At 36.3% G+C, this 27,534-nt stretch overlaps 1 protein-coding gene across 2 annotated transcripts in view; it reads right to left on the bottom strand.

The window, feature by feature from the left end:
- Nucleotides 1-27,534, bottom strand: part of RYK (receptor like tyrosine kinase) — a 78,032-nt gene that overhangs the window by 36,479 nt on the left and 14,019 nt on the right. For both annotated transcript variants that reach the window (XM_016140216.2, XM_036218793.1), the window contains exons 2-6: nt 18,782-18,903; nt 8,209-8,308; nt 6,387-6,521; nt 4,547-4,600; nt 2,014-2,158 (exon numbers count right to left, since the gene is read on the bottom strand). In XM_016140216.2, coding sequence (XP_015995702.2) covers nt 2,014-2,158; nt 4,547-4,600; nt 6,387-6,521; nt 8,209-8,308; nt 18,782-18,903 — 556 coding nt within the window. The remainder of the gene's footprint in view (nt 1-2,013; nt 2,159-4,546; nt 4,601-6,386; nt 6,522-8,208; nt 8,309-18,781; nt 18,904-27,534) is intronic.

Raw genomic sequence — 27,534 nt, 5'->3', positions numbered from 1 at the left:
AGACAAAAAGAGGCTGCACAACTTACCTTAGGCCATAAAGCTAGTAAGTGGCGCAGCCAGAATCCAGAGACACTCTGGCTCCAGAGCCAAGCTCTTAATCACTAAGCTATGCTCTGAAAATAAGTGATAATGTAAGCTGCTTTTTTCAGGCAATGTTTGGAAACCCTCACCTGAAAACTAGAGAGAACTAGAACCAATTCATGGGTTTTCAGCAGAGAGAGGTGTATACCCCATAGAATCAAAAAGTTCTTGCACGACTTTGGCCTATGTGGGTTCACAGCCCCAGGACACATGCAAGCATCCAAGGGAAATGTGGGTGTCACGACTGACTTCTAAATGTCAGTCTTCAACAACTCTTATCCTCTCTGAGTCCTATCAAAACATTCCTGTTACCTCATTTCTCCCTCAGTGTTTCTAAATACCACTTCTTCTACAAAATCTAAATCTAACTTCGACACAAAACATATTTTGAAAACATCACCATGTATTTCTCTTTTCATTCTTATCTTTCTCTTTTTTCTCCACTCAGGTAAAGAAGTAAAACAGTGGAAACAGCAAGTACTTAGGGACGGGTACTGAATCCCACCAGGTTCCCTGTCCCCTTGGGTTTTTATGCTAAAAATATGTTTGCCCACTGTACCTATGACACTGTGTTAGGACCGGGGATTCGACAATGAGTAAGACACACTGCTCCCAAATAGGAAAAAGCTTACATTCTAGTAGGAGAGATAAATACACAAAAAAAATAATTTTAGAAGGTAAAGGTATAATTATTGCTACCAAAACAGAGACAGAGAGGGAGGGAGAAACAAAGAGAGAAAAGAGACATGAATAATTGGGAGGTTTAGGAAAGACTTAATGAAACAGATGATAATGAAGTTGAAATCTGAAGGAAGAACAGGATTTAGACTGATGAAAAATGCAGGGAGCCCTGTGGGTAGAAGGAAAGCATGAACAAAAGTCCTGAAGGGGAAAGTGTGGAGCAAAAGTGAGGAACAAGTAATCATCTGACTGGAGCATTAAGTAGGGGTATGGTAAGAAAGAGAGAAAGGTCCAAAAAATATGGGTGAAACGTCATCACATAAAGGAGGGCTTTGAAAGTCAAGTCACAAAGCTGGGACTATGTTCAGTCAGCAACTGGGAATCACTGAGGAGGGGAACGAGAATTGGGTATTTGGGAAAATAAACCTATCATTCCATCGTTACCTCTCGCCTATCCTTGCTGTAATGTCTCCCTTGTTAACACTGACTCTCACCCAGGCTGGGACAAGCACCTTTTCTATTTCCACACTACAGTACATATATCACGATCATCAACTTTACAAACTTTTATAATTATGGGTTAATGTTAAAGATTAAATATTTGAAGCCACGTGGTATATCATTAATTTGTTTATTCCCAGCACTTAGCATAATATCTAACCCAGTGTACCTCAAAGACTACACATTAGAATCATTCAAGAAGCTTCAAGAAAAAAAAATGATGCCAAAACATCACTCCAGACCAATTATCAGAATCTCTGGTAAGTTGGACCCAAGTTCTAACATGTTTTAAAAGCTTACCAATGGTGTTAATGTACAACCAGGAGAACCAATGGATTAAATCTAAGCAGGTTCTCAATAAATGCTTATTGGATGGATGGACAGACAAATGGATAATAATGAAGGGATGAAGGAGGAGGAAGAAACAGGGCTATTTTTAAAAGGTACTAGAAGTCTGGAATAGAGTCATGTCAAAGGGGATGGAAAAAAAGGTCTGATTTCCACTTCTTCCCCACTAACTAATGAAGCATAATTTCTGACTTCACAAATTTTAAAAAATAAAATAAAATTTAAAAAAAAAATGAAAGAAACACAATAACAGAACCACAATGACAGTAACTTCCCATGTGAGTAGAGCTTACTCATCCTCCCTCCTTCCCCTGTGCACCGTGTGCGTGGGTGTCCGCGGGCTCCCACGGAAGTATATTAACCGCTTTAATTTTTTTCCCTTTTCCAATATATGTACAATACCTGTCATCCAGTTCAATCCTTTTCATACTATGAAGGTGCAAAACAGCTAATATTATTGCTACAAGAAATATTACTGCACAGCAAACCCCTACGCTGATATAGAACACACGTGTAGAAGTGGTTGGAGCTGCATGTACAGGATCATCTGAAATAAAAATGAAAAGCAATTAAGCTTTTTAAAAAAAATATCAATTGCTTTGTGACCCAGTATACACAATGAATAACCTGTTCTTTATAAAAAAGATTTTATGTGTCCATTCCTTGATAAGATCAGTTACTAATAGTGTGCTGATGTTAAGTTCACACAATTTTTTTAATGTTTTGTTGTAGTTTTTAAAAAGGGTTTTAAACAGAACTTTTGGCTTTTGGTTAACAAGTATAAAAGTCACAAGTGGTATATATATAATAAACCGCCTATAGCAGCGCTGTCCAACGTAACTTTCCGCAGTGATAAAAATGTTGTATAATGTGCTAATAGAGTAACAGCCACTGGCCACCTGTGGCTTTTAAGCACTTAAAATGTAGCTAGTACAACTGAGGAACTAAAGTTTTAATGTTATTTCATTTTAAATAATTTAAAGGTAAATGACCACATGTGGCCAGTAGTTACCATACTGACAGCACAGACCTGTAAATCTTTCACACTTCCTCATCAGTGATGCCTGGAGCAGAGAGATCAGACTCCTGTGCTGCCAACCACCACTGACTCACAGAAGAACAAATTATACAACACAGCAACTCGCAGGATTAAAAAAAGACAACAAATGTAAAATCTTTTTCTCTTTTGAGGGTAAAAACATTTTTCTTATCTGTTTCTAATGCAGAAAAACAAGATATTTATTCATGAAATAAAATAATATTCACCCTTATATTATTCAAAAAAAGAGAGACAAAAACCAAGCTTTAGCAATAGGAGAATAACTCAAAGAGGTAATCACAATACAGAGGCAAATTGAGAAAGAGACACACAAAGGTACAGAAAATGACTGAGCAGAGTGGAAAACAGAGAAATAAAAGCAAAACTGGAGAATTCAAGTAGTTCAATAAGGAGTACTCACATTATAATCCAAATGAATTAAATCTAAGGAATTTGGATTTTATCCTCAATGAGAAGGGAAATCATTGCAAGGTTTCAAGTAAAGGAATGACACACACTCTCATACTTGGGGAAAAAATGACTACATGCCATGTAAAGAATGCTGTGGAAAGGAATGAGGGCAGGAGTAGGGAACAAGTGAGAAAGTTACTAGAGTAGTCCAAGAAAGAGACAGCAGTGGCATGAGCAAAAGTGTTATAGTGAAGATGAGAAGTTAATGGGTTGGGAAGCAGAGTCAACAAAACTTGATAGTGGAGTATACTGAGGTACAAAGATAAAGAGGAATCAAAGCTTTGGCTTAAAGAATTAGGTGAAGAATGGTACCTTTACAAAGATAAAAAAGAAACAGGCTGGGAGAAGAGAATCAAGAGTTTTGTTTTGTCTAAGAGTACCCACTACATAACTACATGGCGATGTCAAGCTGACAGAAATACAAGTTTGGAGTTCTGTGAATAAGTTAGGACAAAAGATGAAAATTATAGCTTTCAAAAACTTGGAAATAAGATTGCTTTCTAAAACTTAAATTTTTAATCAACAAATGGCAAATCAGAACAGATAATGCAAAGAGACCAAATGGCTTCTAGGGCACTGACTGCAACTTGAACGAAGGCATTACTTTCCTCAAGAATGCATGTGATAAATCAAATACAAGTGAATAGGTGTTGAGTGATTGTAGTTATTTTTCAAATGGTGTTTTTTAAAAGAGATCCACATTGAAATATTTATGGGTGAAATTATAGGATGCCTGGCATATACTTTAAAATCAATAGAATAGCACTGGCAAAATGCTGATTGTTATTTAAGCAGGGTGATGGTCACATGGGGGTTCATCAGAGCATTCTCTCAACTTTTGCATACTTGAAATCCCCTCCACAAAATTTTAAACTTTACTTCCACAGAGAAAATCTAGCAGCATTTTAAGATACTGTTATTAAAACGTGCAGGAAAAGTGAGACTCAATGATGTGCCCATGTCAGAAAAAGACAAAAGAAGTCTAAGTTACCATCTAAACACAGCCATTACCATAAAAATAAAAAATCTACTTTGAGTTTCTGCTCTGTAGGTTCAAATAACATGGTATCTTTTTAAGCTTATATTTTCACCTGGATAAAATTGGTTGAAGATTAGGACCAGATAATAAATTAGATTTTCTAAACTTCTGCTAAATAGATGAAGACCTTATGTATATTTTGTGCTCATACTTTATGATCATTTGAAATATGACTTTTTGCTTATAAAAGTTTTTTAGGTCAGTTGTTATGAAATATGTCTGAATATTACTTCACAAAATGTTTAATATTCTAATGGTTTCATCTAATTATATATCAAGCTATCAAATATTAGTGAATTAAACAGCATGACATCATTTATCTTTTGACAAAACTGGAAACAATTTTCAACCCTAATGATGGAGAAGGATAATATAGTAACACTTACAAATAGTTCTGCTAGTGTTTTTGTCCAAGGCTGAAGTTTTTACTTCTTCAAGTTCTGAATTAAAAAGGAGATAAAAGATGCTTTAGAAATTCTTTTCCATGAAAATCCTTAAATATTATAAAGCACATTTTCTGAATTTCTCTAAGATAGTTTTATATTCTATCAGAACACTGCCTAAACTAAGTAACGAGATATTTGTTGCAAAATAATAAATGATAGACTACTATTCTGATAATCATCATTATAATCATCAATCAATAGTCTATGCCAGCATTAACCAAAGGGTGTCCCTTATAGATGGATGATCAATGATAAAGGGTTTCTGTGGTCAAGAAGTTTGAGAACAGCCACATATTATGACCTCTGTGAAGGTTCACAATGTCCATTAGCAGAGTGTAAAGGCTCTGAGGAGTTCTAGAGTTATGACTGGTCTGATCCAGTAATTCCTATCCTCATATGATAAAGGAAGTTTTTCTTGACAGTAACACCCATTAATATTTGATACAGTACAGATATGTTTTCTGTTGTAGACAGTTTTTAAAGTGCTATAGGATGAAAAACCAGATAAATAAATTAGGATCACATATTAAATAAGAGTCATCAATATGAACGGGATGATGGTGTTGTCATTAGTATAACCAGCAAATAAAAAGGGATTAGGAACAAGGCACTCTACACTCTTCACTGACTGGTGTACAAGCTTAGGTGGCCTCTTAGGGCCCAGTCTCCTCAAATTAATAATATAATAACTAGTTGAAATAGAGAGCCTCTAAAGTCCACTCTGGCTTTAAAATTACATGAAGTTCATAGTGAATACACTAGAATTGAAACATTTTTCAAAACACCAAAGCTAACTCTTTATTTTAAAAATATCCATTCTAATGCAATTGTTTTTTTACTGACATGTATCCAGACATTAGTCATTATAATTCACTTGCTGGCCTGAGGTGTTTGTACAACATTCACCACTAACTTCAATTAGGAAATGTGTTAAAGAGACAATTTAACAATGAGGCTAAGGGTTTGTTGCACCACTTAGCTGTGTGACCTTGGCAAGCTGGTCAGATTCTGAGCTACAGCTTCCTCTTCAGAAAAAGGAGATACTGAGAGAACCTACTGTCTAAGGTTATTGTAAGGGTTAAATGGGTTTATTGCACGTAAAGCACTAGGAACAGAGTAAGCACTTCGTAACTTTAGAGGGGGTTTTTTAGATTCGCTATTTTTTCTTTTTTGTATCCACTGTAATTTTTTGAGTAACAGATTATTCAACATCAAAAACTACTAACATTCATTAAGTACCCACATATGGTATTCCAAGCTTTAGGCTAGATTCAATTAATCTTAAAAAACAAAAAACAAAACAAAACAAAAACCTCTTAGGTTATTATGCCCACTTTACAGATTTTAAAAAAAACTGAGACTTAAGTCATTTGTCCCAATCTCCTGCCAAGAGCAGAGCCATAATGCATAACATAAAACTTTATAAGGGAAACGCAATTAACACTACATTCCTCAGGGGTCTCTATCAGAACTACCTGATTTCTTTTTAAGCATTCAGCTACTTTAGTGCTATTTCACATTTCTAATATAAAATACCCAGTAATTCTGATAAAAGATAGTGAGATAATGAGATGGAGACTGAGTGGAGCTTGAATAAGATTCCTGGCTACAAGCTGTCTGGCAATAATCTTGGAATTTCATCTGTTACTACTCTTTCTTTTCTCATTCGCGACCATAATCAAAATTTGGTTACAAAAATCTGTAAAACAGACGACAAAATCTATTTTTTGACATTCTCACATCTGCATAAAACACACACTTTGGTAAATAAATTTCTTACTTTTGTAGCACATTTTCCTTCGTTTAAAATTTAAGACTGTAAAGTTTTTTGAAGAATTTACTGTCAAGTTGAGCTGCATTAGTATCATAACCTCAGAATCTACTTTGCCAGTACAGGAAAGCTCGACCCGAAACACTGTTTAAAAAAAATAAGAAAATATATCTTAATTTTTAAAAAATCAACATTAATGCCCATTAAATATTTTAGAAGTATCTGATTTTTGTTTCAATGAAGCTAAAAATAATACAGTTACATAAAATACTAAGCAAAAACTTTCAAAGAATTTATCTTCAGACTACACAGCTTTAGATAGTAAATACTTCATTCATTATAAAAGTCAATAATAAAGAACAAACCAAGACATAAATGAAAAGATTACTGGCAACTTTTGTTCATGATTTTTAATATATCACTTTGTCTCATAAGTCCTCTTATTATAATATAGTAAAGCTATAGAATCATAAGGCGAACCTTGCTGCCTTACTAGTCACATCAACAGTAACAAAAATTACCTGATAAAAAGGAAAGACAACTCACCGCTGAATTGTAATATGTATTGCTCTTAATAAAGATTAAAAAAAATAAAAAACTGTAAACAAAGCTGATAAATTCAACTATTAATTGAAAAAAAAAAAACCTTTTAAACAGAAATTGGCTTTAATCAATCATTGTGGCAATGGATAACAGACTTTGGTGCACTTTTTTTTTTTTTTTTCAATCTTTCAGTTTAAGATGCTTTTTCTACAAATTTAGAATATACTTGTATGAACACATGAGAGATATGGGCATTCAGTCTTCCTATGCTTTCTTAAAGCTTAAAACTTTCAGAAAAAGTTCCACGAAACTGCTGTGGCTTACATTTTCAAGTTTAAAAATTTTTCATTTTCTTAATATCTCATGTCTTTAGGAGCCTTTCTCAAAAGGCTGCCTCAAAAGTAGTTAAATTGCTATAAATGTGACACTTAAGTCATTTACTCAGACATGCTCTGAGTGCCTATCTGAGCCAGATGCTCTGCTAGACACCAAAGGTAGAGATGAAAAAGACAGCTCTTGCCCTCAGGGTGGCCACAGGCTAGCAGGGAGAGACAAAGAATTACAAGATACTATGATCAGTTCAAAAACAGTTAAATACACATTCTACAGGGCAGGAAGAACAGAGGAGTTAACAACTAGAGGTCAAGTAGGACAGGAAAAGGACAGTGTAGATTTTGAGTCTTACAGAATGTTTAGTATGAATAGGAGTTTGCAAGCAGAAAAGAGGAAAAGATAGTTCCAAATACAGAGAGCAGCACATGCAAAGGCATGGAAATCAAAACTGCATGTAGTGTGCAACTGCTGGAAAGCTGAGGCAAGTGCAGCAATAAGGCCAGAAAGGCAAGCAGAGGCAGATGTTAAACATACAGCATACGGGCTGGAGAGTCTGGATTGTATTCAGTTGATGGAGGTAGGGGGCACTGATGGGCTTCATGTCACATGGTCAGATGTGCGTGTTCAATGATCATCCAGGCCACAATGTGGGGATGACTCCAAGAGGAACAAGACCAGACACAGGGACGCATATGCAGGCCAGTGCCAGCAATGCAGAAAAGGAGGTAAGGAAGAGCTGAGCACAGACAGTTCTAGAAGGGATGGAAAAGAGGGAATGATTTAAAACACAGTACAAATAATCAATATTTACAAAAATTACTCTTCAATGTACTTATACATCTTATGTCTATCAAGTATGATATACTATACATCAGTGTAGTATATAAACTGTTCTTTTTGAGACATGGGCAACATAGTTGAAAATAGTTATGTTAACTCTGTCTTTGAGACTCACCTGATAAAGTGCGTGGAACTTCCCCCTGAGCAGAAATGTTGACCTGGGGCATATCCATAGCCACAAAATTGTCTACTTGGAATCCAAGCTTATACTCAACCTGTAAAATGAAGAAATAAACATATTGGATCTGTGATAACAGAAAGGATGCTAACAGCTGATCCTACTGACTGGCTCGCCAACTAATGAATACATGAGCCTTTCATATATACAAATAATCTAGCCATTAAAAAAAATTCTCAATTGTCAGAAACAGTCCTAGGCATTTTCAATGGGATAAAAATTCAATCCAGTAAGCCATCCTCTACTTCATGTCCAGAACAGTACTACCACTCTTCTGCAAAATCTGTCATCTAGAATTCAGAAATCCTGATGAGGACTACACAGCCATTGACAAAGAAGCCCTGGACAGGCAGCTATGAAGAACCTCTGAGTTGGGATGTATAATTTATAGACCGACTAGTCACCTATGTCTTCTCTGGTTGATAAAATTCAAGCTCTGAGGGGTTCCATATGGCTGGTAGATGGTCTACTCTACAGACTCACTTGCTCCACAATAAGATTCCAAGGCATAAATTTCTCATAAAATATCTAAGCTACATTCTCCAGTCCAACTTTCACCATTAAGAAAGTTAATGGTTGGATGCCCATCTAACCTCTGGATCTATTTCTCAAGTGATTCAGAATCCAGAAGGGAAGAGAAGTGACTAAGAAAACATCCCTGGAACACCAATATTATCTATCTATACCTAGGTACAAAGTGTGGCTTCAGAGAACCAAAGCATCAATAAATATAACCCTGTTGCTACAGAGATGTTAATGGAAGAAACAATTCAAACTGCAAATCAACAGCTAAAATTCTGAATGGCTGTCACCTTCGAGATCTTCAATGAGGACTTAACTTTCACATTACTCTTTGTGCTGCCCATGCAGTCTTGAGAAGACGAGTACCCTTCTCCCATTCAGTGGTCACAATGGAAGCTTTGGTAGAGGGCTAGGATTGGCAGAAGCCAAGGGGCAGTGGGATGGAAAAAGAGTAGTAGGAAAGAGGTCCAAGACACCATTCTTTAAAAAACTTAACTAGGAAGAATGGAATCAGGAAGTAGCTGGCGGGGGATGGGGTGATTCCAAAGCTTTTCTTTCTGCTTTTTTCAATGGAAGATATTCAAATGTGTTTATATGCTAACAACAACAAAAAAGTCAATGAAATGGACATAACAGACATGAAATAGGAAAAACTCTCATCCCAGACTATAAGAGAAGAAATGGAATAGGGCACGGCTGGAGCAGGGAGTGTTTGCCCATGAATTTAACCCCCTCTCTGGGTTTCTTTCCCTTTTCACATTTTACCTGAAGGTCCATGAATGCTATAGGGGTATGCAAATGTTAAACTACTGTCTTCAAGTTACTACAGATGTACAAACAATTGGTTAAATGCTATATTTGGTAAGTGCCATGTTCACAGCAAAGGAAATGTTCTTGCGGCTGCATATCTTAGTGGTTGGGACCTTGGCTAAGCAGTGTTCACTCTCACCTTATCACGCCACAATAACATCACTGCCACCAGGGGATGCTAGAGAGCTACAGCCCAGCAAGTCTGGGCCAAGAATGAGCAGGATTCCAGCAACAGTCATTGACCAACATTAAGAATATGCATTGACTGTATCCCTACATCCATGCTACCTCTGAATAGGACGACATATGGAGGGAAAGCGCAAAAAAGAAATTAGCACAGTAAGAACTGGACGTGGAACCTGAGGCTGTGTGACCCTTAGGTAAATAATATTAACTTTTCCGACTTTCAGGTTTTGTAACATGATGATAATACAACACGCTATGAGGATCAAATGGGATAATTAATGCAACACATAAGCCTACTCCTGACCGCAGAGATTCTGTGCTCCTCCAAGAACACTGCTACAGCACTTCTGCTTTGTCCACCTTCTTGGGAACTCCATTATTCTAAATAGTCTCCCACGCTCTTAGCCTCTTAACAAATGTCCTCCCCACCTTATCTCCCAAGAAGGCTTTCTTCAGAAATCGTCTTTTTCCTGCCTATCACTCAGTTCCTACAATACCCAATCAACCCTCAGGGACTAGGCAGTGGAGTCAGTTTTTTTAAGCATCAGTTGGTCCTTTTGGACATCTCTTCCTCATGCAAAATCACCTATACTCTGAAGCTCGAAGTCTACTCATAATGGCTATCTTTCAGGCCACTGACATAACAACAGACACAGAATTTTGAAGAGGCCTTGCCCCTTGACTCACTTTGTCTTCTGCCATCTTCCTGGTGGCTTCCATATTCAGTATTCGTATTCCTACAGCTTCATAACCAAAACCAATGCAAAAATTCCATTCTATCAGAGATCCCATCACTACTGATTCCTACAAAACCAGTGCTTTGTCTCCACCACTCTAATTCAGCCAACATTTATGAGGCATATTTATAAGCCAAATGCTGTGTTCATAGCTGAGATATAATGGCTACATAAGCTATTTCCCTCCCCTCCAGTCTAGTCAGGGACCTGCTTTCATTTTCCCACATACTGTACCCCAAAAAAGACATTATTGACAGTCACATCAGCACTCTCAATTAGTTCATGCCCTCCACAACCTTAGAAGGCAGCGCCAGCATCCTGACTCCCACCTCACTCTACACCTGCTGCCAAGCACCTCTGGAGGAAATCACATCCCAGGAGAGAAGGGTGGTCTTATACAATGTTGACCCCCAGGCTCAGGATAGGTCTTTAACCCTGCGCAGCTATCCTTTCCTCACTGACACCCTCTCTCCTTACTGTTATCACTCCAAAACTCACAGGAACTCACCATTTCACCACCTTCTGCCATGCCTGCTTCCTCACTCTCAGACAACGTTCTTATCCCCTTTGGCTAGCACACACAAAGCCCCTTTCTGCCTTTCCTTGTATTGTAGCACTAGGCGGATCTGTTAAAACACCCATCCTTTGCACTCCAACCCCAAGGAAAGGTCTGTTTCCTTCTCCAAATGATAAGCCCTCCTCTCCTAGTATACCATGCTCTAGCTCCTTTCACCCCTGATGGGATCTTGTATTATCAACTAGTCTCTCTCACTCTCCTGTATCTTCAATTTCTCCGATATGCTCAAGAACCTACTAGAAGTATCTATCTAACAATCTTACAGTCCTCAAATTTAACAGATTCAAAGCCAAACTTATTATGGATCCCCACACTTACTGTCTCGTTTACTTTATATCTCAGTTATTATAAGCAGGGACATAGCTAATCAGGAACCAGAACCTCTAGGAAAGCAGATAGAGAGCGGCTCATGGGTCAAGAGCCCTAACTGCAGTGCTCAGGGTAGGGAACAAGACTAGTACTAGAGTATCTCAGTGTGACAAGGGGAGAGAAGGGCAAGAGGGAGGGATGTGAGCTTGTGAATGGAACTGAGTAGAGTGAGGGGCACAAGGAGAGGTAGCAAAGGGGCTCAGTAAGAGGTCTGAGAAAGCCAACTCTCTGGCCAGAATACAAAAGCGTAGAAGCCTGCCCTTTGCTGGCTCCCTTTTTGAGGGACTGTTGAAACATATGAGGCATTCGCAAGTTGTCTTCTCGCTATAGAATCTTTAAGATACAAATGTTAAAACTGCTGTTTCTGGGATTCGAGAAGAAATTGCCCATTATTAAAGTCCCATTTTCTCTACTTTGGTATGTATCAATCTATGTGGAATCTCACTTGCCAATAATCCTTTGAAGAAATAGATCTGTTCTACAGCTAACATTTATAATCTAGTGGAACAAAGGAAATCTGAACAGCAGTTGTTTGTCAGAAAGAAAGAATGCGCCAAATACTTTAGAAAAGAAAGTAGAGAAAATATAAATATTTGAATAAGTTAAAAAATAAACATTTTTGGTAATCTTCCCTTACCTGGAAACAAATGACAATTGCAAGTAGGCAATTGATGAGTAAAGCTATTTCCTTCTGGAATGTAGTATACAGATTTAAAGTGAATACACTTGCCCACAGCCAAACAGCCTTCTAATTTCTGTGAAATTATCAGAAGTGCTGCCTTATACATAGAAACTCCACTCTGTAGGGGATATAGCAGGCTGCCCCAGGGGCTGCTGTAGGAACTCTGGACAAGTTCCCTACAGACCCTCCTAATGATAAAGAATGTCTCAAACCAGAGAACATCTATGGGGTAGGGGTTGGAGAAGGAGTATTCTGCTACATTTTGGTATGTTTTTGCCTTTCAGCCATCTAAGATATATATTGACAGAAGAGATGCAGTTGCATGTTAATTTTTTTCTGGATATTGGGGAATTTTCTAGAATACAGAAGAAACTATTATTTTAGTTTCTTTTAGTTAAAACCACCCAGTAGTCTTTGCTTTTTTGGAATGTGCGGCTCTGTGAAAGAGAAGCAGTATCAGGGTTCTCATCCCATCTGGAAATGCAATTAACCAATGGTATTTACTGACTACTCACTAAAGCAATGTGACATACATATCAAGAATAAGACATAGCTCAAGCCTCTTAGGAGACCACAATCTGTTTGGCAAGACAAAACAGAATTGTGTAAACACTGGAGAACAACACTATTAGCACAGCTTTGATGTATGAAAATTAATGTTAAAATATCTACAGTGTGAATTGACATATCAAGGAGCCTAGAGTTCTTTGGAAGCAAATATTTCACCTTCTGGCAAAATCTTAAAAAGTAAGAACTGAGAGTTTCTGATAAAGTAGTTAGAGTTTGGGAGCCATGGCCCTCCTAGTGAAAGTTCACAATTATATCCCACAGCCAAATGATCAGGTGAAGAATCCTTCTCCATGTCTCTCCTGCTCCCTTGTGTGACTACCCCACTTCAAGTCATCTCTATTTCCTGCTTCCTCTGCCCCTACTACCAACTGAAGCAAATCCCTTCCCAAATCTGGGTTTTAGTTTCCTCTCACAGTAACTGATCAAGAAACCAAACCACAACTATATAATAGTATATGCTGCAGTCATTTGAAGAGAAAAAAAGTTCACCTCTACATAAAATGACAGACAGAGAACCTTTACCAGGATACACTGTTCACTGCTTTGCAAAATGTATAAAAGTATATGGTACTATTATTACTTGTCAATACACACATGTGTGCATGTACACACACAGATGCTTATGTATGCTAGGACTAACTCAAGAGGGGAAGACAAGAATCAGGTAACAGTGGTTGCCTCAGTGAGAGGGAATTAGGGTGCTGGATTGCTTGGGGGAGAACTAGGAAGGTGTAAGAGACTTACTTTTCATTGTATACCCTTTCTGCCTTTTGAATTTATACCATATGCATATCTTGAATACTCAAAAGATTAATTTTTAAAATAAATTTCAATTAATCAACTGCTAAACTCACCACAGATTATGACCTAAAACAAATTAGGAGTTATAATGGTGGCCAAAGCCTGAAACTAGATTATCACACACATATTCCTTAATTTTTTACTATATTTTAAAATACAAGATGATTATGTTCCTCTGAATTCTTATACCTGTTACAGATGACATTAGTTTAGCTATATATTCAATCTATGAATGCCATTAGTTTTTCAAAATTTACAACTTTATTCAGAGTAAAATACCTGAAAAAAGCCCACGTATGCAACTATTGCCAAAGGAACCCAGCCTATGTTTTCAAGCTTCTAGAAAAGAGAAATTCACCAGTGCTACAGCAGCACATTCCAACTCTGAAAAGCTCTACTAGTCTCGTTTGATGAGCTGTGTACCTGGTGGCTTCCACCCACATCTCTTCCATAGTCAGTTAAGGAGCGTCTCTAACTAAAGACCAGGCGCTATACCACATACAGGGGACACAGAAAGATGAAAAGGGATTCAAGGGATTCCTACCCTTGAGGTGCTCAGCATCTATGAGACAGAAAAGACAATCTCTACTACAATATTCTTACAGTATGGCATCTATGAGACAGAAAAGACAATCACTACTACAATATTCTTACAGTATGACAAGTGCTACGAAGGAGGAAAAAGGACACTGTGGTATAGAAAAGGACAAATGACACAGCCAAAGCAGAGGTGACACCAGGTCTGATTTTAAGAGATAGACAGAAGTTAATAAGATAAAGCATGGGGAAAGCACATTTCTAGCAGAGCACATGGCAGCAATGTAACAGAGCACAGGGCATTCAAGAAAAGGCACTAAACAATTAGCTGGAAAGGACGCAGAAAAGAAAGGAAGGAGTGAGATCCTGAAGGCTTCCTAAGAAATCAGAACTTTATTATGGTGGCAACTGAGAACCCTACAGCAGCGGTCCTCAACCTTTCTGGAACCAGAGACTGGTACTCCTATGAGAAACTAATGCCTGATGACCTGAGGTGGAGCTGAGGCGGTGGTGCTAGTGCTTGGGAGTGGCTGCAAATACAGATGAAGCTTTTTTTGCTCACACACCCGCTGCTCACCTCCTGCTATTCAACTCAGTTCCCAACAGGCCACAGATAGTACCGGTCCATGGCCCAGGGGTTGAAGACCCCTGCCCTAGAGCACTTTGTGCCAGGTGTAATGAGAAGCCATTCTAGAGGCAAGGAGACCAGTGAGAAGACCATTTCCATATCTAGGTAAGAAACAATGGAGGCCCAAACTAAGCATGAGGCATTAGGTTCTGAGAGAGGTAGGAGATGAATTTAAGGTATAATTATGAATAAGAATCAACTGGACATGGAAGGTGTATGACAAGGAGCTGAGGACACCCTCTAAGCTTTTGGCTTAGATTTATATATAGATGGTGACACCCTCCAACACATCAGGGAAATTCTGCCTTCCCAGGAATTCACACCAGCAATAGCAGCCCAAATGTGCACTATTGATGGTATTTAATATCTGCTACAGAAGTAGTTCAGAAATTATGCTCTACAAGATAATGTGAAGAACGTGTATCCAGGCCAACATTGCTCCCTATTCAAACATATATATTCATTTGAGCCCCTTCTTCTTTCTACTCTCCTCCACTCCAATTCCTTCTTGTGACAGGCTCCGAAAATTCCTCAGGCACCCACTATTAACTATGTTGGATCCCTGAAACTTGTTCCAGATAAAACCATCAGTACATACATATTTTTGAAAGGAAAAAAGAGAAGGTTTAATTCAGTTCAATTCTACCTGCCACATCCTACATTGTCTTTTTATTCACAAGACAATACCCATACACTTGCTGAAACATTCTCAGACTACATCAGCTTCTTTTTTCCTAAGTGGGCCCAGAAATAATCACACCTTATTCAAGGTCAGCAGAGTACCTAGAATAGACTCTCTACTATTTCTTTAGATTTTTCTCTATTTTAAAATATATCTAGTATTTGTTTTTATATTCGTCAACATTAAAGGTGTAAAGAGTAACGAAAATTAGTATTTTTTTTTTTTTTTTTTTTGGAGAACATAAGAAGCTTCTCTGCCTGAAAGACATTCACAGAAACACTAGATCTCAAAGTTGCAAGGAAACTTAAAATTCAAGAACAGCCACTCCACAAATGTTTGAATTCCTTCTACAATACTCCCACCAAATAACTACTCAGTGCAGATCTGACTTCTTGCAGCAAGAGGGAACACACTACTTTCCATGACAGCACTGGTGGAAAAGTGAAATCCATTTCTAAGCGCAGATATCAAAATTAGTGGTTGTATAGGTGATGAAGAGAATGGGATTTTTACATATAATCTTGAATGACTTCTCCACAATTACTTATCCATCATAAATAAGAAAACTTCCCAGTGGAGAAATGAGGTGAGCTGAGTGATCAGAGTTAACACCACCAGTAATGGGACAAGCAGACATCATGTGCGCTGTGAAGAACAGCACTTCTGTGGCGTTACAGCCAAAGAAACATTCATGAAATCTAACCATGAGGAAACCTCAGACAACTCAAATTGAGCAACATACTATAAAATAACTGGCCTTTATGTTTCAAAAATGTCAAGGTCAAGAAACACAAAGAAAGGCCACAAATATGTTCCAGATGAAGAAGGGACTAAGGGACATCAACCAACTGCATGTATGCTCCTAAATCGGGTGAAAATAGAGCTATAAAGAACACCACTGGGATAACGGACAAATGTGAGTACTATAGATTAGATAATACTATTATATCAATGTTTAGTTTCCTGACTTTGATCATAATACTTTGGTTATGTAAAGAATGCCCTTGTTCTTAGAAAACAAACACTGACGGATTTAAAGGTAAAGGGCACAGTGTTTGCAATTCACTTGCACACAGTTCAAGGAGAGAAAGTGTGTGCAACATGACAGTGGGGAGAAAGAAAGAGAATGAATGATAAAATAGGCAAATAGAGCGAACCAGTAACAACTGATGAATGTGGGTAAAGGATACATGATAATTCTTTATACCATTCTTATAATTTTTCTTTATGTTTGAAATTATGTCAAAATTAAGTCTACCACTTCTCCTCCAAATAATAACACAGTCACACAATGTTATATAAGAATACTTAAAAATGTATTAGTCTAGTTTCTTTGGAATTCAGGTGCCTACTCACTGAAACTGACACAGCTCAGATTAAAATGCCTCTGGTGAAACTTTTCTGAATGCTCTATACTACTAATTTTGGAACTTAAATATCCAAGTACCAAATGTTCTTAATTGTTTCATATGAATTTTTTTCTCTTGACCTCTGTTTTTTACAGTTTCACTCTAAAAGAAATTGATCTGCCTCTAAAAGAATCCCTTGCCCTGTATCAGAATACTCCAAAGCGACAATGTTGGACAGCAGGGGTGCTCCAGATGGCAAGGTACTAATGTTTTGCTCAGGATCCAAGCTAACTCAACTTTAATCACAACAGCTGTGCAACTATGTTTTGATGCATGTGTTCGTAAGTGTGTATAATGTTTCTATAACGTTATGCATAAGTATATATAATATGAATGTGTGCATATTTATATAATCATTTTTACTTATCTGATTGTCAAACAAATATACTTAAAATTTTTAGTGTTAAGGAGTGAATAACAGAAATAAGTACTCTTACTTTGTAAGGAATGTCGGTTTACTGGTACCATCTTGGGTAAAGGAAGGGAAAAACAATTTGGCCACATCAATCAAAATTTCAAACATGCACATTTTTTGACCAATTATTTCACTTCTTAGTGAGAATTTACTATTCATAAATAATGTCGCAAGTGCACAAAAATTTCTGAACAAAGATGCCCTTAATGTATGTATAGACATACATACATATAAACTCCTATATATATACACATACATACATACACACACATGTACACATTCACACACACATTTTTGACTCTATATTCAGTAACGAAAATTGAAACAGCACAAAGAATGAACTACCACTTGTTTTCATCATCCCCTTACCATGGATTTTGCCTGCCAAATGAAGTAGACAATTTGTAGCACTGAAAGGAAGTATTGTTTGAAGTAGTAAAATGCCATTAAAAATCCATGTGTCAATGAGGCACTTAATAAATAACCATATATCATACATCCATACAATGTTGTATTATACAGCCATTAAAGAAAATCAGTTAAATCTGTAAGCAGAGAAGAAATGGAAAGATGCCAAGGTATTGAATTAGATAGGGGTAAAAATATTGTATACCACGTGTGTCATAAAATCTCCTTTCTGTTTAAAAAGGGAAAAAAAAATGAGCCTTGAAATATACCAAACCACAAACAATAATTACTTCTGGGTATATACCTACAAAGTCTTAATAGTTCTTAAAACAATTCTATAATATTTGAATTTTCCTAATAACCATTACTGCTGTATAAACGGAAATAAAAACCTTATCAGTCAAATTTAAACAACTTGCAACAATACAGGACAGATACCACTTTGTAATACTTTTAAAAAACCCTCTATAATAGGTATTCTTACTTGTTCTTAGTAGCAAACCTATTTTTATTACCAAAGTAAAATCTGCTCAGAAGCCGATACACAAAGCTAATAAAAGAAACTGAAGTTGATTGGGGGAGGTGGGCTCTATATTCAGCCTCCTGTTCTTTGACCTACAAGCAAACTTATCATGTTCAAGGACTCCAGACAGTGAGAGAAAGTGTGAGGAATTCAGCAACAAGTAAACCAGGCAAGAGGTTCCTTACAGTCAAAGAAGCTTAGCCACAGCACACATGGGTGCCTGAATCAGCTGCGCCTTACTTTCAGTTTCTCCATAAATGGAAGAACTATATCCATTACTACAAACATGTCTAAAATACCTAGCCCACCACTTTCCCGACCCTCCACTTATATCCCTTCACCATAACAGCACAATCATTAGCACATCCAAATTTCCCTCTTCAAACTAGACCATCCCTGTTTGAAAAGCCTGAAAGGATATAAGTGTTCTTTCATGAGCTAGGCAAATAATGATGACTACCATCACTTTAATAGATTTGGGAAAGTCTAGAGGAATAGGTTAAAGATTTAAAATATAAATCAGAAGAGACCCAGTACTGCCAGCCCACTGACTCCTTTGTGCAGATGGCAGCCCACCCCTCAGATACAGCCCTTGCCACAGCCTCTGGGCCTGGATGGTCTTGTCTTGACATCTTTGGTTGACCTCACTCTTACCTTGGACTTTGCATGCCAAGTGAAGTGTAGAAAATTTGTCTCACTGGGTACTAACAGGTTAAATGATAGAGCGTAGTGACTAATAAGGTCATTTCTCACATAATAAAGTTCTGCATCAAGACCTAGGGGAAAAAAAAAAAGAAAGAAAAAAGAATTAAATACCTAAAATACTCTCAAAATCATTAACCATCAGCATTTCAAATACTAACAATAGAGTGAAAATAACACTGATGTGCAAACGTTCATCACGAATGTCTCCTACATGTGCTTCCTTATGAAGCAGGAAGAATAGTAGGTTTCACCAACAGCAACAAAGATAAAAACAAACAAACAAACAAACTGGGGCTCAAAACAATAAAGTAGTTATCCGACTACACACAGGTGTGCTGGAACCACAGCTGCGGTACGCACCCTGTTTTCTGGGGGCCAATATGACACTTTTCCTTTTGGACACAGTGCTTCTCAAAATAACACTTACAAATATAAGGCCTTTTTCCCCCCAAAATTGATGTGGATTTACGAAGAGAGGTTCAAGTGTAAGAAAGGCGCCTGGGTAAAAAAAATAGTGTTAGCCAAGGCCTAAAGCCCCCAAACAGAGATGACTTCCTCTTGCTCCATCAGCATGATGTCCTGGCCACTTTGATAGCATTTACCATGGCACACACACCACTTGTCGCACGAACCCAGGTCCTCTTCCCTACATATACTACAAAGTGAAGAACAGCACATTTCTCTTCGCATTCTCAGACAGTTCTCTGCACAAAGAAAACCATTAGTAAGTACTTGTTAAACAAGTCAGTGCTGCAGAGAAAGCAGAAGTAATCGAGATGCCTGAGAAATGCTAGGGAAGTAACTCCCAAATTGCACTCAGTCCCATATCACCTTCTTGAGGACGAGGGCCACGTCCAATTGCCAGCACATACCACATTCTCCAACTTTATCATACCCCATCATTCTACCTATACTTAATGTTTTTCTTTAAAATTGATTCAATTTTTTAGAATAAAAGTATTCAAGGCAAAATTTAATCACTATCTTAAGTGGAAAAATCAGTAATTATTGTGAAAAAATACAAGGTAACCAGAAAAATCAATAAAAAGGAAAACAAAACAATATTACTAAATTTTAAATACTGGTACCCACCAAGAAAGAGAGCTTGAGGCTCGTCATTTACAAAAAGGGAGGAGGGAGGTATTAGCAAGTGTTTGAGCGAGGTAAAGAATCAAAAAGAGGCTTTTTCTCCATGATAATCGAAAATAATTGAAAGAATTAAAAGCAGGAAGTTACTTTCTCTAACTTATTACTGTTAATTAGATTTGTGTTCAGGTGCCCCTCTAGTAACACAAGACATACATATTCCACACGGAGGAGGGAAAATGGTACAGAGAGACCAACTGAGATGTAAATTTCATATTTACTCATCTTATACCAGGGTTTTGACACCTCATGGTATGCACAGTCAAGATGTAGATCTCACACCTCCTAAGAATACAGATGTAAAAACGACTGTTACAAGCGCTTCTATAAAATTAGTCCTTTCATTTCTGAATTAAATCTAATACAATCATCAACTCAGAAATGAGATTTGAGGATTACACACGGGAAAGTTGCTGCGTTGGCTGGGTAGCACTGCTGTATTTATCCTACAGAAGGTATGGAATGCAATGGGCGAAAGAAAAGAAGTCTTCTGCAAATGGCTCTCTCTGCTGGCAGGACAGGAAGTGCTAGCAAGTATCTGGGGAGGGAGGGTAGTGCTGGAGAAAGAAGGGAAAAGCAAAAGAAAGTTGAGTACAAAGCATAAATTTGCTTGTTTAAAAAAAAGTCTGAGTCTTACTCCAATCTAAATTGATGCTGTTTACAAAAAAATACACCTAGAACAAAATTTTAAAATATATACCAGGTTAAAAAACAAAAAACAAAAAACAGAAGAAAAACAAAAAAGTAGATGATGCAGTATTAACACGAGACAAGCCAGAACTCAAGGTAAAAAGGTTTTATATTAAAAAATCCATTAACTAATATCAAATTAATAAAAAGTTCTTATTAATAACAAACATAAGATATAGTGGTGCAAACTAATAAAAGAGGTTCAGATAAAGAAAACAAAAACAGATCACGAAATCAAGAAGAAACAGACAAATCCACAATCATAGTTGGAAACGAACACTCTCTAAGAATACAAAAGATCAAAAACAGATAAAAATTTAGTGTGAACATATGATTTGAACAATGTAATGTGGGACATGAAACAAGGCAGAGGTGTTAATCATGAAGTAGACCACACACATTAAAAACAATGAATTGTTTTGTACCTAGAAAGAACACAGGTTACCTTTTCTGATTAAATACCATAACAAAAAATGAACTAAAGATAAGGATTACACCAAAAGACTATTACTTGAAAAGATTAATAAAATAGTTAAATCCTTTGCAAGACTGATTAAGAAAAAAAGAGAAAACACAAATTACCAATATTAGGAATAATGAGGGAACATCACCACAAATCCTACAGATGTTAAAAAGATTTTTTAAAAATATTATGAACTTTATGACAATAAACTCAATAACTTAGATAAAATACAAAAATCCTTGAAAAACACAATTTACCAAAACTGACAAAAATTAAAAATCCAAATAATTAGAAACCTTCCCCCAAAGCTCCAGGTCTGGATGAATTCTATCAAACATTTAAGAAAGATAAAATAACCAATCTTGCATAAACTCTTTCAGAAAACAGTTGAAGAAAATGCTTTCTAATTCACTTTGAGGCCAGCATCATGCTAATATTAAAACCTGATGAAAACATTTTAAGAAAAATATAGACTGACATCCCTTGTGAACACAGATATAAACATTCTCCATAGAACATTAGCGAACCGAATACAGCAATATATAAAAAAGATAAAACATCATGATCAAATATTTATGAAAGGTTAACCTTTAAAAATCAATTTATTCACCACATTAACAGAATAAAACAAAAAATCCAGATCATCTCAAAAGATGAAGAAAAAGCATTTGGTAAAATTCACAGCCTATAAATGGTAAAAACTGTTAGCAAACTAGGAAAAGACATAAACTTTCTTAGTCTGATAAACAGTATCTACTAAAACCCTATATATAGATAATGTTTCACACTCGATGATGAATTATTAATTCTTATTTCTAAGATCAGAAACAAGGCATGCATGTCCATTTCCATTTCTTCTATTCAACCTTGTATTGGAGATCCTAGCCAATGTATTAAGACAGGACAAAAAGAATAAAGGTTGTAAAGGATGAACTAAAACTTACTTTTGAAGATGATAGGATTTTGTGTGTAGAAAACACAATGGAATCTACTAAAATACTACTAAAATCAACTCCTGAACTTATTAGCAAGTTTCAGAATACAAGGCCAATATTAACACACAAAAAAAAATTTGTATTTCTATATATTAGCAACAATTGGAAAATAAAATTTAAAAATCAATGCCGTTAACATTTAAACACCAGTACCTAGAAATAAATCTAACTAAAAATATGTAAGTCCTCTACACTGAAAACTACAAAACGTGGCTAAGGAAAATTAGAGATGACCTAAGCAAGTGAAGACATTCCATTCTCTTAGATAAGCCTCAAAATTAAGATGTCAGGTCTCTCAAATTGATCTATGGAGTTAAAGTAATCCTAATCAAAATCCCAACAGATTTTCTGAAAAAACAAGTTAATTATCAAATGAAATTTAAATAAAAACAATCTTGAAAAAGTAAAACAAAAACAATGTTGGAAGACTCATCACCTGATTTCACAATATAATGAAGAGCTATAGTCCTCAAGACAGTGTGGTATTGGTGTAAGATTAGACAAATCAATAAACAGAATCCAAAAATAAACCCTCAAATATAGGGCCAATGAAATTTCAACAAAGGCACCAAGGCAGTGCTAATAAAGTGATGCTAAAACAACTAGATAAAGTCATGGGGGGACGGGGAGGATTTTGATCCCTATCTTACATATCGCACAAAAACTGATTTAAGATTGAATATAGACCTTTATGTAAAAGCTAAAACTATAAAGCTTCTAGAAGAAAATGTAAGTGAATACCTTTACAACCTAGAATAAGCAAAGATTTCTTGGATTGGTCACACAAAACATGAACCAAAAGAGAAAAAAACTGATAAAGTGGTTGTCATCAAAATTAAAAATCTCTCAAAATACGTTGTTAAAAAAATGAAATTCATGTCACAAACTGAAAGAACATATTCGCAACACATCTAAAAACAAAAAGGACTTGTTTCTAGAATATATAAAGATCTACAAACCCCAAATTAAAGACAACTCAATTAAATAAAATGGGCAAAAGATGTAAACATACATTTTGTAAAAGATACATAAATGAACAATAAATAAATGAAAAGGTACCAAACATCATTAGTCATCAGAGAAATATTAATTAAAACCACAACAAGATACTATTTCCACCCACAAGAACGCCTAAATGCTGGCAAGGATGTGGAACAATTACAATTCTCATACATGGCTAGGAGTATAAAAAATATTCAACTACTTTGGAAAACTGGCAGTTTTTATAAAGTTAAACTCACAACTACTCTATGACTCAATAATTCCACTCCTAGGTCATTATCCAAAAGAAATAAAAACTTGTTCATGAATGTTGACAGCACTTTCATTCAAAATAGCCAAACTGGCAATAATACAAATGCCCATCAACAAAGAATGGATAACTAATTGTGGTATATTTATACAATGGAATACTATTTAGCAATGAAACTGTTGAGACTTTGTAACAAAAGGGATGAATCTTAAAGATTCATCTGTATGAGTAAAAGAAGCTATACACCAAAGAGTATATACTATATAATTCTATTTATATAAAGTTCTAGAACAGGCAAAATTAATTTATGCTGATAGAAATCAGATCAGTGTGGTTGCCTGGGAAGAGAGGTGGGAAAGAGACTGGTGAATCAATTACAAAGGGGCACCAGGGAACTTCCTGAGGTGATAGAAATGTTATATTTCTAAGTGAGGTAGTGTATGCACTTTCCAAAACTCAACCACCTATTCATTATATGTAAAGTTTACCTAAAATTTTTAAGACAGGGAGAGGAAGTCAACAACAGTTTTTTCTAATCTTAAAAAGCTTGTATACCATAGAATGTTACTAGCACTAACAAAGTTTTGGAAAAAAATCATCTTAAGTGAGCAACGACTTCCTAATTTAAACTTCAAACGTCTTTCACAAGGAGATACAGAATTCAGGTCCTAATAAATAACAGTTATAATGTTATTACTGGCAATAATAACGATAATATGTAAATATTTAAGATTTTCAGACACAATTCAAAGTATCAAGAACATCTAGGGGTTCTGTAAATTTGATTCCCTTAAAGCTAGATGAAAAAGAGCTATAAGCAGAAAAGAAAGAACAAAAAGGCAAGCACATCCTCAAGATACACACGTACTCATTTGATAATTTTTGGTTTAAGTTCTGCTTGAAATTCTCTGAATTCTTACCTCTCATGAGACTGAGGGATACAGCCAATTCCCTTTCCAGCATCATGGGGACATCTTGTTCTCTCTGAATTACTCAAGGTCTTTCCATGAACTCTAGATAGAAACCACGGTTCCTAACTAGAAAACACTCGCTGGGAACACACATGAGCAACTTCACAACATTCTAATTAAAGGCTGGGCAAAGACTGGTGTCTCTAACTTTCTCAAGCTTCTAAAACCTATTTGGACTTCAGTTTTTGCTGTCATGCTTATTACCTGGTCATCCATCCATGACCTCTTCTCTTCAATGACCCTTTTCTATACTATAATCCCCTAATGTCACTGTGACTTCTACCAACTCATATCCTTGAAGTACAGCTGGTCCTGTAAAGCTCAGAGGACCCATTCTCTCACCATCAGTGGACACTGCCCTGGATCCCTACTGACCGCTTCAGATGATTACTTGAGTAACTTTATCAAAAGTCCTGTTTCCATTTGGGCAAATGCCATCAAACTATGCCACCCTCTCTCTTCTCCAGTATCTTAGCTACCTCATTCACTGGGGATTCTGGACCAGTTTATAAAATTCCTATACATTCTTCTCCTATGACTTAGTATGTAAGACTCTCAATGTCCTTGAGACCAACCCACTCTCAACCTGCCATTCATGTTCCTTTTATTCTTCAACTTCAACAACCTGCATCTTTAATAAAGCAATCCATTTCCATGGTCAGTAGTAATATATAAATTGTTCTACCTCCAAAAGCTTGAACTGTAATATCTCAACAGCTGGTAGCTCTTCAGCTCCTTCCCTTTATTGTTTCAACAGCTGTTCTCTTGTTCTCTTTGACTTGACTCTCCTACTCCCTGTCTTCTCTGGTGCTGTAACAGAATGCTACATAAACCTGGATGAAGCCATTCCCACAAATGAGAATCACTACAAAACCGTAACTCCCATCCTCAACAAATAAATCAATATTCATAAGCTGCTGACAGTTTGGAACCCTGTGACCCATAACTGTAGACACCTTAGTGGACAACAAAAAATTGAAAATTTGAAATTAACTACTATAAATTGAGGTAGTGAAATTGTAATACAATCATTAGAGCTGCTGTTTTCTGACTACAGGTTTTGAAAACATGTGTTTTGAAATGGACATTTATTAACTAAGGTAGTTAATTCCTAGTTGGAAAGTTTAAATGTTCTCAAAGAAACCATCAGATTGAGATTCAAAGTTTTATCTAACAAATGAGCAAATACAATCTATTCTGCCATAAGACAAATTCCTTTAACACTAATTGGCTTATAAGTGGCTGGTAAATAAAATAACGATGCCAGTATAACATAGAAATTGTGTCAGTTCATATTTGAATATTCCCAGGCAAGGGGAACTGAAAAAGCATAATTTGCAGTGGGAAAGGAAAAGACCCTTGCTTAGCTCAGCTACTGCCAGGCAGGAACCCTCTCAGCCCTATTTTAAGAAAACTAAAAATGAGCACTTGAACCCCAGGCTCACTCCTCAGAGGAGCACTGCCAAGCCTCTGCACAGTTCCTGGATCACAGCAATCTGTACTTCCTCCTGTGCCACCTTCTATGGCAGTCCCACTGGCTTAGAAAGCTACTTTCATCTGCACTATCTCAAGACCATGCAAACCAGCCATTTCCATCCTATTATGTTTTAATATCTTTAACTCTCCTCTGAGGCAGCCCCAGCCATTCTAAGTGGTTTGACTGGGCTGTCCAAGTTATGTCATAAGGTATCAATTATGCTTTTGCTAGTACTTGGTTTGAAAACTGCAGAGGTCTTAAGGGTTTGCCCTTAACCTTATTTTTCCCATAAGGCCTGTTATTTTTAGTGAATAGGCAAACTTGACTTTTTTTTTTTTTAGGAATGTATTTGATGTTGCAACAGACACACATATATTAAATATAATACTGAATGTTAGGCAGGGTATGGCTGGCAAGCAATTTGTGTATATCAAAGTTTTATAAATATTTATACTCTTTGACTCAGTAAATTCCACTTCTAAAAATCCTTCCTAAGGAAACCAAATACAGATACAAATTTTTATGTAAAAACACATTAATCAAAATAATATTTCAAGTTGAAGAAAAGAAATAATATAAATGACCAATAACAGAACGGTGATTAATAAACTATAATGCATCCATAACAAATAACAATAGTTTTCAACACTTTTTCTTTGGGGAAGAAAAGGTGGTACTCCAAGTTATTACACCCCTTCAATTAAATCTCTCCCTGGTCATCTATATGAAATATTGAGCTTTTCCTTCGAAGACAGGTTTTAATGACCAAAAAACACCGAAAAAGACTATGAAGCCATAAACAGGAATATTACAGATAAATTTTAATGAACTGGGCTTTGCTTAGACTGTAACACTAAGCAAAAACAGACAAGATACACACTATAAACAGCAAATTTTTAATAATGCCTGGCACCTAAAATAGTTCTTGTATATAATAAGTAATAATAAACGTCCAGCGTTAAAGTTAAAAGTATATGTATATACATGATGTGTGTGCTCCAATTCTCAAAAAAGGAAAAGAAATACCAAAAAATATTAACAGTAGCTGATTATGAATGGTGGATTACGAGTTATTTTTACTGCATGCTTTTACTTTATTCTTCTCTTAAATTTTCTAGAAAGCTAAATTAAACTGAAATTAGTTTTCAAAAACATGTTTAAAGAAATACACATATAGCTGCAGCAATTCACTAAGCAAAAATCCAATTACTGCCTAAATAATCCATAAAGGCTAGTAAGAGCTAGAGAGAAAGCCCCTAAACAACAAAACTGAATAAAAAGTCACATTGGTAAAGGTAATATCTTTGCTATGTCAAGATTAATACTAATAATGATAAAATAATGACTAAAACACCTTCTTCTAACTTTCCCTTAAAATACCCAGATATACTGAAAAGTAAAATTTGGCAAAGCACTATGAACTGAAAAGAGAAGATCAAAGCTTGGAAAGAATGTCTACAGTCAACATTGACGATAAGACTGAAATGAGAAGAAATTCTTAGACTACCATGTTTACTATCTGAATGAGAATAAGCATGGGAAAGAAGACCTAAATAAATGGAAAAACATCCCATCTTCATGGATTGGAAGATTTAACTATTGTTAAGGTGCTACCTAACAGAATATATACTACCCAAAGGGATCTATCCGTGCAAACCCTATGAAAATTCTACCAGATGCTGGGAGCAGTGATGTGCACCTGTAGTCC

The sequence above is a fragment of the Rousettus aegyptiacus genome, unplaced genomic scaffold (genome assembly GCF_014176215.1).
Source record: "Rousettus aegyptiacus isolate mRouAeg1 unplaced genomic scaffold, mRouAeg1.p scaffold_m13_p_4, whole genome shotgun sequence".
NCBI lineage: Eukaryota > Metazoa > Chordata > Mammalia > Chiroptera > Pteropodidae > Rousettus > Rousettus aegyptiacus.
This window is presented reverse-complemented; position numbering and strand designations above follow the sequence as displayed.